The sequence below is a fragment of the Carassius carassius genome, chromosome 38 (assembly GCF_963082965.1).
Source record: "Carassius carassius chromosome 38, fCarCar2.1, whole genome shotgun sequence".
Lineage (NCBI taxonomy): Eukaryota > Metazoa > Chordata > Actinopteri > Cypriniformes > Cyprinidae > Carassius > Carassius carassius.
In genome coordinates, this window is record NC_081792.1 from 15,158,689 (window position 1) to 15,173,024 (window position 14,336).

Sequence of the window (14,336 nt, forward strand, 5' to 3'; positions counted from 1 at the left end):
GGTCAACAGGGCGGCCATAATAAAATTCAAGGTCTGTGCTAAAAGTTCACAGGGACTCATAAACTTTTTCCTCATTACATACTCATGGTTTCCTTTTTCCTCACACCATGTCAGCGTATCAAAATTAGATTGCTTCCATTATAATCAATGGAGCTGTCAAGACTGGAAGCTACATGACATAATGCTCCTTCAGTTGATGGTAGCCACTTTTATGTTCCTCTTTAGTCTTTTTATTGATGCTTTTATGCAAAGCAACTGTCAGATGCATACATTTAAACTGTATTTAAATATGTAGTATCTTATATTTTCTCAAGATTTTTTTTGTTTTTTTCAGTGGTAGTTTGTAGACTTTCTCAAGCCATTGCAATGCAATGTGGCATCATCGGCCACTAGTGTACATGCATAATTGCCTTGTTAACAGTTACATGGGTGCCAATAAGCTCAGCAGGTAACCAGTCACTTGGTCTCTTTAGGACACCCTACTGAGAGAGTAATAAATATCTATCTCTCGCTGTTTTGGTACACTGTATTTTTTCCCCATGCTCCCTTTAACAACAGTTGTTCCACTCCAGCCAGTGATTCCAGTCTTGGCAGTCTTGCACATGGAGACCATCGAGTGTCTCAGACAACAGCAGGACGAGAAACACCCTTTGGCTAGGCTCACTGTCTGCACTCAAGTAGAACCATGTTCCCACCATCTGAAATGAATCTCCGATTTAAGCATCAGTGGGAGAAGTCAAGTGCTTTATCTGTCCGATCTCGATTCACTCATCTACACTCGCACACGCTCTCAAACATATTTTTCAGCCCTTAGATATTCATGTGACGACAGCGTGGGCAGGTTCTCTGCTCCAGCTGCTCTGTGCAGCATTTGTCAGCTTTACTGTCACTGAAATGTCACAATGTAGTCAGTTGTGTCAAGAAAGAAGTAATAGATCTTGACACGACTGCCTCAGCATACGCCTGTAAAATTTCAAGAGATTTGGTTTGCCTACATTTCATATCCCAGTTGGCCCCCGAGAGACAGTGGTTTCTGTTGCTTATACAGTATAGATTTGGTTAGAAAAAGTAATATGAAAAGGCATAAATGAATATCTAAATATATTCATTTCATATATATATTCATATATATATATAAAAGTGTACTTGTTTTGACTATACTTGTGAGGGCCAGATGTCCTCACTTATATTGTGAAATTCTTGGACAAACCAATAGTAGGGGTTGGGTTTGGTGATCATTAACCTGATACGAAATCAGTGGAAGAATGTTCAATGTCCTCACTAACATAGTGAAACTAATGTGTGTGTGTGTGTGTGTGTGTGAATCATTTTGCCTACCTATACTAATAAGCCATTCTTTGCAACTGGGTCCTGGATTTTCTGACTATTAGAACCCAGGTAGTAAGGATTCACAAGAACACATCTCACCCTTTCATTCTGAACACCGGAGCCCCTCAGGGATGTGTCCTCAGCTCACTATTGTTTACGCTACTAACCCATGACTGTGTTGCACAGCATCAGGACAATCATATCATTAAGTTGGCTGACAATACAACAGTGGTGGGCCTCATCTCACATAACAACGAGACAGCATACAGAGAAGAGGTGAAGGATCTGGAGTGGTGGTGCAAAAAAAATAATCTGACCCTCAGTGTCAGTCAGATGAAAGAAATGATAACTGACTCCAGAAAGACATCTGCGACTCACTCTCCACTGCTCATTAATGGTGCTACAGTGGAAATAGTCGGAAGCTTCAAGTTTCTGGTTGTTCATTTAACAGATAATTTCTCATGGAACAAGAACATCACTTCGTTGGTGAAGAAAGCCCAACAATGACTACACTTCCTGAGAAGACTTAAAAAAGTAGGCATAAGTAGCATTATCATGATCAACATTAACAGTTGTGTAGTGGAGAGCATTCTGACCAATAACATCACAGTCTGGTTTGGCAGGTGTTTAGCCTCTGACAGGGGGGCTCTACAGAAGGTGGTAAAGGCTGCCTAGAACATCAATGCATCCAGTTTCCTACTGTAACTATGGAGGACATCTACAGGGTGCGATTCCTTAAGAAAGCAACCAGAACTATGAAGGACAGCACTCACATGCGGTGCTGAAGTGTTCTGCCTACTCCCTTCTGGAAGAAGACTCCAGTGTTCAAGAATAAACTACAAGACTGAGAAACAGTTTCTTTCCCCAGGGGATCAGGTTACTTAACACCTGTGGTTGACCACTGCCCTCATCTTTTATCTCTGTCTCTTGTGGGCCTAGCAATGGACTATTATCTCCCAACATACTTTGCATATATAGCGCTGCATATATTTGTCTATTGTGCTGTGCTGTCATTATTGTTGCTATTGTTAGATGTGTACGTATTTATTGCATAATGATGTTATTGGATGTTATCGAAACTGTGTTTCGATTCTCCCTCTGGGAGAAATAACAATAAACACTTGAACTCTATACTATTCATATTACACATTTTAACCACATTATTCTGTATCAGGGCCATCTGCAATATAAAAAAATTTCTGGAGTTTTTAAAAAAGTTTTAATAGATTAATTATTATTATTTAAAAGTACCTTTTGAAGTAAATATTCTGTATGATATTTAATTATTTACCTATTTAATTATTGCTTAATTTTTCTAATATATATATATAATATATATATATATATATATATATATATATATATATATATATATATATATATATATATATATATATATATATATATATATTTGTTTTACATAGGTTAGGTTTATATATATATATATATATATATATATATATATATATATATATATATATATATATATATAATATATAAATATATAAAATTTAATGTGCTATCTGATTGTTTATTTATAGTCATTCTTTATTATCCAAAAATCATGTCGGATAATAAATACCACTGAATTCCCACAACAGCATCAGCACATAAAGGGGACGACTGTTTCTGTGTGCCAGGCGTGCCAGCTGCAACTTTTTTCTGGCAACACTCAACAGCCAGCGAGAGCCGCGCGCAACACAAAGAGCCATTTAGATTGCACAAACAGGCAAAGAAACACCGCAGCAATCTGAATTAGAATATTGAATTGATTGCAAACGCAGCTGCGGTCAGTCTTCTATTAAAAGTGTGATGCTCTGAGCATATTTCAGACTCTTTGTTCAAACCCTCCAAAATCTGGAGAATTGAGGAAGCATATTGTGAAATTAAACCATCCGGTCTTGTCTTCTTTCCAGGCTGCAGTTGCATACAGAAATAAACATGCATACAAGATTATATCAACTGTATAGGTGCCTTTCTGTTCGGCTACAGTCGGAAGTCTTGCTTTAAGACGTGTGAGGCGATATTGTCATACACACGAGCACGCCTGCACTCACACCAATCAGTACATTGGGAAGAGGAGAGACTTGTACTGAGTAGCTTCTCCATAGGAGAGAAGAGCTGAGAGGAGAGAGATAGACTGAGAGAGAAAGAGAGAGTGGGAGAGCGAGAGAGAGAGAGAGAGAGAGAGAGAGAGGGGGGTGCCGTCGCATGTGCAGGACCAAAAAGTGAAGAGGCAAATTAGCTTGTTATCCCCCAAAGAAGCTTCACCTTCAGAGAGAAGCGTGAGGAGGCTGAAAAACAGGAGGAAGACGTTGCTTCTCTGGTGATTTAAAGGTGACATGACGAGCCTCACGTCCCTCAAACCCCAGCTAGTTTCTGACAGCGTTTCACAGCTGTGACGGGAGTTTCTGCTGTCGGGTGCCTGACTGTGTTCGGTGGATTGCAAACAGGACTTGCACCAGAAGAGGGGATAAAGGGCAGGAGCGGGAACAGAAGTCTCCTCATCCCTCCTCTGACCCGCAGATCCGAATAGGAACTTTAGCTGGGAAGCTCTTTTCTGAGAGCATGGTTGGATTTATGACTATGTGCTGAGGATATTGGATGAACAATTGACGGCACGTTTCTTCCCACCGTATCTCACAGGTAAGATTAGGTGTGATTGTTGTGCCATGGTAGGATATGAAACAAAATCTTAATTCTACTGGAAGTCACCTAAAAAGAATGACTAGAAAGTCAAAAGATGTGTGCATTTATTAAACGGAAAACTTGACTAGACACTTTTAAGCATGCATTTTGTTCGTCTCTGACTCCGAGTCATTGATAATTTGCCTACATGCTTATCATACAGTCTATGATGCTCATCAGTGATGCTGAGAGTAGACAGTTTCAATACGGTGCAGATTTTCCTGCCAATCCAAAACTCAAATTAACATATGATGGCCAGTATTTTACATTCAATAACACTCACGAGCTGTGCTTTGTAATAAAATCTGAAATACAATGCAAGAACAAAATAGAGTAGTGTTTCTTTTTTCTTTTTTTTCCAGAATATTATGTATGAAACCACGCAGAAATTGTAAAATAATAATAATTTATATTATTGTTATTATAAAATAAAATATTGTAAATGATTAACATTTATTTATATTATTATTAATAGTTTTGTTGTTATTATTTATTTCTACCTTCATGTCAACATCATCTTAAGTGTGTGAGTACAGGATATCTCGTGGTGGTCGTGTGCAGGTGTGTCTGAGGATGGTGATGCTGAGCATATGGACCACAAAGTAAAACATGTAAAAGCATCCAACCAGATGATTTACTGTATCAGATCAATGCATTAATTATACAATAGCTGCGAGCACCTACTCCCAAAGCTGCTCTAACTAACTTGTCTGAATCTCAGACACCATTTCATGACTTACAGTGTTACCTGGAAGATGAAAGATATGCAAGAAGACAGTTGAAGTTTTTAATTTGGGGAGTTTGCCAGCCAAAGGGAGAGAATAGCACTCCTCTGGGAACAGTTCACATTTCCACAAAACTGTGGATTAAGGAGTCTTTAGTGTAGCAAAGGGGATTACAATGTGCTGTTAATAATGATTTGCTTAATTTTGAGACTTGATGAATATTCATTGGAAATTTCAATGTCATTTGAGGGTGCACTGAGTGATGCCCGTCAGCTTAAAGAGTGTAGGAGAACTGTGCCATGTACCAAACTTTAATAAAACACTGTTTGCCAAGATTTTGGAAGATGAGTCGAGGACTGATTTAGAAGTGTTAAAAACAATCCAGATGTCAGTCTTTGGTTTACAAATTTAAATTTAGACTTGTTTAAACATTCAAAGAGCTTGTGTATTGAGTATGTAGGCTAATAGTTTATGTTTTGACTATAAATCATTGTCATTATATAATAAAGCAGAACTCATTTGGTTTGTGTTCCTGTCTCGCAGTGCCGATCAATCCAAGGTTATGCACTAGTTATGAAAGGACTCACCATAAAGTAATGCAAACAAAAAACAAGGTTATTCCCTCAAGATTAATTAGTGTGGTTTTGAGAATATGTAATGATCAGTCAGTGGTCTTAATGTACTTTACCTGATGATCTAAAAAAAAGCATTGTTATTTTTAATTTATACTGACTTAAAAGTTACAGTGTGAAATTATGATTGTTAACGGTGCATTATTCAGTAATGTTGAAGGCTGAAATAATACGTGCAGGTGTGTGTCAGATAGAATAAACATTCTGCTTTTATCTTCTGGCTTTGGTGTCTTTTCTCTTCAGCTGGTGCTCCTGCCATGTCCTGGCTCCTGTGTCTGTGGATAAGTGTTAGCTGCTTACTGCTGTGCCACGCCACTTTGTACGAGACCATCCAGCAGCATCATGTGACCCACCCGGGCCGCAACGCCATACAGATTCTGGGTCAGTGTCTCATTTAAGCCATATGTTCCTTGTCACTGAGTCAGTGATGTGTTCGTTGAAGTGTTTAACTCTGCTGGTTGTGGTATTCCCTGCATCGTAGATGTTCGGTTTAGGGACGCTCATGTTTTAAAAGGCATATGAGATCGAGATGACTTTGCATTGACTTTATCGCTATCAGTTTTGCATAAAAGTGAGCCTAAGTCCATAAAATGCTCATCACTATGATTGTGAAATTTGGTAGGTGTGTTATCCTCTTCTTGTGCCCCACCTCTGTTATGTAAAGAGATTTACATAGAAACCCAGCTCAAGACGCTTTGTTCTTGTTTTCAACGAGTGACTTGTAAAGGGTTTTGCATCGTGAGTTTTCCTGAGACTGCAGCGGTGGAAATCTTCCATGAGCGTATGTGTGCGTGTGCGAGACAGGCTTGAGGCTAAACTCTCCTATCAGCATGCTGTGAATATGAGCAGCTTTGATCACAGAGGCTCTGGTGGAAATGACAATTTACGTCTATCGCCCGCTCTATGGAAGTATTTGGCAATTAAGAAGTGTTAGTCTATGAGGGCTGACGGGAGGAGAGACAGCAAGGTGGGTCTCTCTTCAACACTAAGTATGCAAATGGAAGCGATTGTGGCATACTTCAACAGCGGAGCAAGGCTACAAAGAACTCCAAAGCAATTTAATGCTGCGCGAGTTAGTATGCCGCATGCACATATATTTGCAATGTCCTTATAGATTATGTAGTAAATGTGTTTGTTGCTTCATTAATGCTGATTTAGCATCCAGGGTAGAAAAAGGAACACACCAGGAGTCCAAGTATAGTGAAGTGTGATTAGTGCTTAAACTATTGCAAACTTTGTTTATTTTTTTAACATCTCATAAGACCGCATACATATTACTTCTCAGAAAGCACTTCAAACTCATTAAACCAATACAAGGAGAGAAAAGTGCGATGAACGTCAGAAAGACCCGGATGAATTTTTAACACAGTGCTTCCAGGTCCAGCAGAGCATGGTGCCAGAGATGTACAAAGAAAGAGCATGCCCCTAGTAAGTGTTCCCTGAATTATTGAAGGGGTCAGCTGAACAACAAAAATAAATCATGCCCCATCACACTCCGCGATATATGGGAAAGTTAGACAAAAACGTGTGTGATAAATCATATCTCTGGTGTTAGAAAGGTCAAAAAGGACTCGTAATGGAGGGTTGTAGTTTTTAAATACACTCCCACTCTCGCACGCATCCATATTGCATTGGCTGAAGATCTTGTTTTGCTAAAGTTCTCATGGTTTAGTACATATAGAAATGTTGTTTTAAAAATGTAGAAAATACCAAAGAAGGTTACATGTTTTTACTTCAAAAACAAAACCTGTCTAAACTGCAACTTTAGTGAGTTTTATGTAAGTGTTTAAATAACATTATCTGCGTTGGACCATCATGGCAGTACCACAATCCATGTATGTTCTTTTTTAAATGCAGTGAGTAAAAATGTTGCAAAGATTTTCATACTGAAGTGACCTAGTAATTGAATAACAGGTTGAGTTCTTAGTGGGTCCACATTTCTGACTGAATCATGATTCAAAGTATGAAATCTTAGTCTACGGTAGGCTTGCCACGATAGATGGTGCTGACAGTGATGGTGATGTGCTTTTAACCTATTTAAAAGCAAAGGAAAATTAGGAAAAAAATAGGGAAAATTCAAACGAACTAAAAACAAACAATTCCTTAACACAAATTGCAGCTATGTGAAAGTGAAAGTAAAATGTGCACTCAGCTCTTACAAGCTATTTAATAGAGAAGGATGAAAAAAGAGGGAACGCTCCCGCGGTGATACTGGTATTACGGGTGTTGTCACACGTTGATTAACCGGTGGGAAGATTTCCTCACCGTCACAACCATAGTCTACAGTTCTAACTCTGTGGTGTAATACTGCATCATTTAGATGAACCATGTTTAATGGAGACTTTTTATGTAATTCCTTTATAATGGTAAAGGTGCAAAGACATGGAACACACTAATTAGGTGTCCCTGAGCTCAAGCTTTCCTGCGTAGGCCCAGTTTTGTTGCTAACTGAATCAACAAGCATGTAAAGCTGGGTCTATCGGCAGTATTGTTAATGAGCTTTCTTGATGTCAGGTTTCAGACATAATTGACTACCCTTGAGTATCACCTTCTGGCTTGTGTCATCTTCACTGACTTTAAAACTGTATACTTTGCATGTTATAGAATATCTTACATTGCAGTAACTTATTGAATGGAGAGTTTGATGAAGGTTTTTTAAGACATCAGCTCTGCTTGACACATGTTAAGCACTGATTTTTGACAAGAAAAACCAGCTTGTATGTTTTTACTTTTGTATTTTTGTATATTTTTGAAAAAAAAAATTTGTTTGTCTGTTTTGTTTATACTATTCTTTCTTGCAACTTTCATTTGAATTGATTGAGTTTCTCCACCCACGTGTGCAGTTCTTGTAAAGTTTTGTAAAATAGAAATAGCACTTTCACTCAAGAATTTGATAATACACTGGCTCCTAATCACTTGGACACCAGCAATTTTCTTGGAATTAAAAAAAACTATTAATACCTTAATTAAAATTGATTTTGTAATTCTACAACCATCTCTACTTTCACTAAGAATACCTTTTATTATAAATAGGTTTCCATTGCTTGAAGGAGATCTAACATTTTGAAAAGGTTTTTAATTTTTATTTTTTTTTATCCATGGTGCTATTATCCAGCAATCAAAGCCTATTAAAAAAGTAGCTAAGATTAAAAATGAGAAAGGAAAGCAGAGCATGATTCATTTTGAAAGCTGTCATCATTTATTTAACTGTGAAACACCCCCACCGATGAGACTTGAGGACAAACACTTTATAACAGTGCCAAAAATGCTTCAAAACCCAGATAGGAGAGAACAGCACCAAATTACTCTGTGGGTTAGACAGAAGTGTATAAGTGTAGCCAGGAGCAATTGTATTTCCATAGGTGGACATTTAGGTCCCTGAGCCAAAATCTTTTGTAAATGATGAATTGCAGGCTGATGTCTTTGATGCTGAAAATATGTTTAAGGCAGACATTTATCTTTGTACATTCTCTCTTAATGACAATTATTATAAACTCAAGATTTGACATGTTGTGCTAATTGATTGACAGCAATTTCTATTTCAGGAAGAATGGTTTAGATAATGTTTAGTTTAGTGCTATTTACGGCAGAACATTGGTTTGTACTTGGTTGACTTGTGATAGATAGACATTGCAGATTTAAGTCTGGCATGTAACAAGTCCATTAAATCGGTCAGTATCAGTTATTGGCCATTTGTTGCAAAGTACTTGCCTTTTAAGCTCACCCAGTGATTAAGATAGAGATTACTGTTTATAAAGTGATAACATTTTACTTTTACTCCTTTTACTTTTTTTTTTAAAGAGGCCAAAATGTATTTAAGTGCCCCTATTATACCATTTTTAAGGTCGCTAATATTGTTTTATGAGTCTCTTAAAACAGTTTTACATGCATGCAAGATCAAAAAACATGTTAGTTTTCTGAGAAAATAGTAAAAAAAATTACATTTAAATTTTTTTAAATAAAATGTTTTTTAATAAATTTCGTAAACAACTCATGCAAAGCAGTTCAAAGAATCAGTCTCGCTAAACCCCTCCTTTACATGAGATGGAGCAGTCCTTTTTGATTAGTCCAGAGCCGTAGAGATTGGCTCTGGATTGGTCTACCGCATCAGCGCGTGTCGGAAACGAAACGCCCATTGCAATGACGGAATGACAGGACCGGAGACTTGTCATTACCATAGACTGTGGTCAATACATAGAAAACATAGTATCGATTGAACCTCACCAATTCAAGTCAGAGTCTGATGATGAAACGGTTGAACTGGCTGATCGACAAGAGACTGATTCTCAAGCATGACTGGACTAGGACATTTCAGTGGTAAGTGTCAAGTGTTAACAAGTTTGTGGTAATTATAAGATGTGATCAAACAAATTTACTCTCACAGCGTAGGATACAGAGTCTTCTCGAAATGATGTTAACCACATGGAAATTTTATTGTTGATGAAAAACATGTGCAGACATTATGCAAATGTGTTACGTCATGACGTAGAGCCGTAACAGAATAAGATTTGAATTTCTGACAACTCGTTTAGGCGATTGAGAGCCGACTCTTTTTTTTTTTTTTGATAGACTATTACTTTATTTATCGTGCACTGTAGGCTTCACAACTTTGCTGATAGTTTATGTTCACACATAGCTACATGACACACTGCATGAAAGGTTATGTTCGAAAAGGCGTAATGGGGCACTTCAAAAGAAATAGCCTATGTTTATGCAGTGAATACAGAACTCATGCAGTTTAGTAGCTTTAGCTGCACAGTTAGCAGAATCATTATTTGTTTTAGGATGATGGATACAGTAGTTGTCAGGTCAGAGGTGTCTCTTTACAAGTGTAATCCTCCATGCAGTTCAGGCATTTCACAATACTGCAGAAATCGGCTTACCTCCTATAACAGCAGCTTGACATGAATATCAAAATGGATTTGGTTGCTTTTGAATTCTCTCTCTGTCCCCCACAACCCAATTTTTGAGGAGCAACCAAAACATCCCATCGCAGCTGAGGCTTATATTGAGTAACGAGTTGAGTCACTCCGCTGCTCCATCACCTGTTCAGGCCCCGGCTCCAAGTCGTCCGCATCCCATGAGCCCGTGCAGGACTGGCCCCCGCCCGCGTTCCACTCTCGGCCGAGATTGATGGTGGTCCAATTCCGGGCAGCCAATTCTGGTCTCTCAAGAAATAATCCAATACATTGACTGATGAGCACAATGTGACATGACACAATCCCAAACTCCAGTGTTTCCCTTCCTCCTCCCTCCTTACTAAATGAATGCCCATGCCGCTCTGGTTTTGGCCTGATACAGCGACCGCTGCTGAATATTTTCCGATCAGCTGGTGTTGTAGCCCAGCAACAGAGAGAGAAACTAACCTCATCTCTTTTCGCGTTTATTTGCTTGCCTCCAGAGTCTTCCTGAGAATATGAATGACCAATATCGTAGGTGCATGTTGGGTCATAGTTTGATTTAACCTTAGTCATCGTGGTCTCCTGTTATACAACCAATGACGACAGTGGATTATGAATCAGATATGCTCTCACTTTCATCAAATTATGTTAACTAGAGTTTTTAATAATACAGCAAGTGTTACATTTTTTTTATGCTTGAATAAAATTAATCCGGGTGTGTTTACGTCAGTGGTGGCTGGTGCTTTTCAAGAGCCTGGAAGCACAGATGTTATGTACTGTATGTAGAAATAAAATATTCTAACATGCTGACTGTTGTGTCAATTCATGGTTACAAGTTGTAGTGAGCACTCTAGCCTAGATTCACCCAGGATACTCAGAGCACTCCCAAACTGTAGGGGGCAACCATGCACCAGGAGTTGGATGGTTGACTTTGAACACTGACTTTGTGCTTATGAAACATTTTAATATTGTTTAATATTTTTGTGGAAGCTGTAATATATTTTTAAAGAATTCTTTAATTAATAGATTTTGTATAGACTTTTGTAATTAATTCTGTAACATTAGGCTAGCTGGGATGATTCACTCTCACACACTAACCCCATTTCACCTCATCAGGATCTTCATGCTGCCCACATGGACATCGTAACTAAACTTTATCAGGTTAAACTTTTTTACATTTTTTTCCTTCTCTTTTTTACTCTTTCTTGTTCTCAGTTTTTGTGCTTTCTTTTGTTCTTTCTTTTTCATTTTGCCTTTTCATGATTTCTTTCTTACTTTCACACCTGGCTTTCGCGCTTTCTCTGTCTTTCTTTTTCTCTCTCTGTCAGATGTCTCTCTCGAGCTGCTCCTGATGCCCTTCCCCCTTCCATCTTTTTCTCGGCCTCCTTTTTTCTCTCAATTTCCTCATCTCTATCTGGCCTTCAGACGATTTGTCATGGATCAGATGAGACAATTTGTCATGGATTATTGCTCTTAACTGTGTGTGTGATAGTGAAGGCAGTCACTGGAAAAGCTGAAGAATCCTATTACAGTTCTGTATATGTGTGCGCGCTCATATGTACACGTTTGCGCATTCGAGTAGAATCCGGATCGCACACAAACCTTTACAAATCTATTGCATACAATATGGAATAGCAGAATCATGCGTGTTGGGATGTTTTATCTGCATGTTGTATGTAAAAGACATTGTTCTGGTACCTGTTGGTTTGCGTACTTTGTCACCCAAAATAAGCCACCGTATCAAGGTTGCCCTGATTTCCCAATTAGCTTTACCCATGCAGAACATTAAGAAAGTGCGTTTTATTTGGATTTCTGCTGTTTAATAATGGAAATCTTTACTGATATTACAAAGATTGCAGTAAGAGATGTTCTTAATCTTTTTTTCCTGGTGAGCGCATGCAGCTCAGCAAAAGTGAGATATGGAGGTTATTCATATTTACAAAGCAAAAAGGATGCTCTGTGCATTAAAGGATTTTCTTTGCCAAGTGCAATGAGACAGGACAGGATTAGAGACCTGTTCCCTTATCGCAGCCTCCGCCTGAAAATAAGGTGGGCATAGAAGCTCTTTCCATCCCCAGGAAATTCATTCATTATGACTATATGCATCTTGAAAACGTCCATCGTGGAAGAGCTCCATCTGAGGATATTCTAATTCATGTCAGAGCCTTGATATCATTTGCATTTTAGAATTTCGATTACATGTGCAAATTACAGCTGCATCTGACTCATGTCTTTGTTTGTCCCAAAGGTTGAGTTCTTAGAAGCGCTTTCTGTCAGTCAATTTAGGTAGAGGAGTTTCGAGCGAGAAGCAGAGATGTGGAACCACAGGCCAGCCCGACCAGTGGTCAATGCTTCCGTTAAGTGAAATGATCCCAGACACCGAATTCCCCATCTGGCTGACTGCAATGCAGGCAGAGTACATGAGCCATGTAAAATGTATTCCAGCCCACAAATCATTGTGACTGTTTTGTGCCTCTCATTCAAAGCACTATGAATTCTTATTCTGCTATTTGAAATCACAAGCAGGGTATTAATATAAAGCCACAGCGCTTCTCTCTCTTCTCTTGGCTCTTTCAGTGGATGCTACTGCAGATGGCTTGGACCAGTTTGCACCTTAATATCTACTTTGTTTAGTGACAGTCAGGATTTATAATCCTAAATGTGCCATTTCCGAGACTGTCAACAATCTGTACTTCTCTGAGTATCAGGATGATATTTGGGAATCTCTGGCTGCTGTTGTATAATTGGAAAGACAAGGGCCAAATTTCCGCTATTGATCTCAGTGATTGAACTTAAGGTTTTCAGTTTTATTCCACTTGTTGTTCTTTCTTTTTATTTCTTTTTCTTTTATTTTTTATCTTTTTTTCTTCTTTCTTTTCCACGAATCTCACCCTTCAGGCGTGTAAGTTTGACTAGAGATGCAGTTATTGACTGGGTTGTTCAAAGTGTGATTCAGGTGTAGATCAATCCCCACCATGTTGCCACAGGTCATGTTTTTCCCCTGGAGTTGTTATTTTTCTTCATTTTAACAACTTTGTTTTCCCTTTTCAAGAAAATCATAAGTCTGTTTGAATCACTGAATCGTTATTCATTTTCAGTCTTATGGTTTACGTTTATCACTCTTCTGTTCATAAAGTTGCCAATATATGCATTCAGTAGAACAACTGAAATAATAAATAATAATAAAATATTATATAATTAACAGGAATTACTTAGATTAATTAAATTACTATATATATATATATATATATATATATATATATATATATATATATAGTAGTATTAATTAATTTTGTCCTTTCCTGAATTTGACATTGGTTCATGGGATTGAGGTATCGATAAAGTAGCTGTGGCCAAAATCATTATTTTATTAATTTCCCTGAATTGTTCTGTTTGATTTAGTCTCATTTTGTTTGTTGTATGTAGGATAAGGAGTGAGACTTGATTTTTGTCCTTGGCTAAATGACCTAGTCAACAAACACATCCTTCATCTCTGGCCCCAGTGGACATTACCTTCCGGAAAGCTTTTCCCCAGCGTCTATACCTATTGTTTTACATCCATGACTTGCATGCATCACTGTCTAGTTTTTTTTTGCTGTTGGATCACAGAAACACAGGTCTGAGATGACTGTGCTTTTGTGTCCAATATAGCAAATTTCACTGCGGGTATTTAGAAGAAATTTTATTTGAACTGCTTCAGATAGACACTGAGAGGCTTTTGCTGCACTTTAGTTTTACCACTTTCTAAGTGACCTCCTCCAGAAATGTTCGTAACATCCCGGGATTTATAAACACACTGCAAGAATATACATTTTTGTCATACTGACCCTCCTGAAAACAGCTGAAACTAGCCAAAACTGGTTTGCTGGACTTCCATGTCAGTTTGGAAGGTCTATTTTGGGTTCAGACAACACACTCTCATGTAGTGGTCGACTGATAGGTTACCAAGGCTGATATATCGGCTGATATTTGGCATTTAATTACTACATTGGCCAGTAATTTTTTTCTATTTGGCCGATATGTTGGAAGAGGGATTTCTATTTTGACAGTGCTGAAAACAC

The 14,336-nt window shown here is 38.1% G+C and overlaps 1 protein-coding gene across 4 annotated transcripts in view; it reads left to right on the forward strand.

Moving 5' to 3' along the window:
• The first annotated feature begins 3,509 nt into the window (after nt 1-3,509).
• The window catches only part of LOC132119402 (chemokine-like protein TAFA-1), a 183,274-nt gene continuing 172,447 nt past the window's right edge, over nt 3,510-14,336 (forward strand). For all 4 annotated transcript variants that reach the window (XR_009426153.1, XR_009426154.1, XM_059529311.1 and 1 more), the window contains exons 1-2: nt 3,510-3,975; nt 5,618-5,755. Coding sequence is in view for 2 of the 4 variants with exons in the window: in XM_059529311.1 (XP_059385294.1) it covers nt 5,632-5,755 (124 nt within the window). In the remaining 2 variants the exon portion in view is untranslated. The remainder of the gene's footprint in view (nt 3,976-5,617; nt 5,756-14,336) is intronic.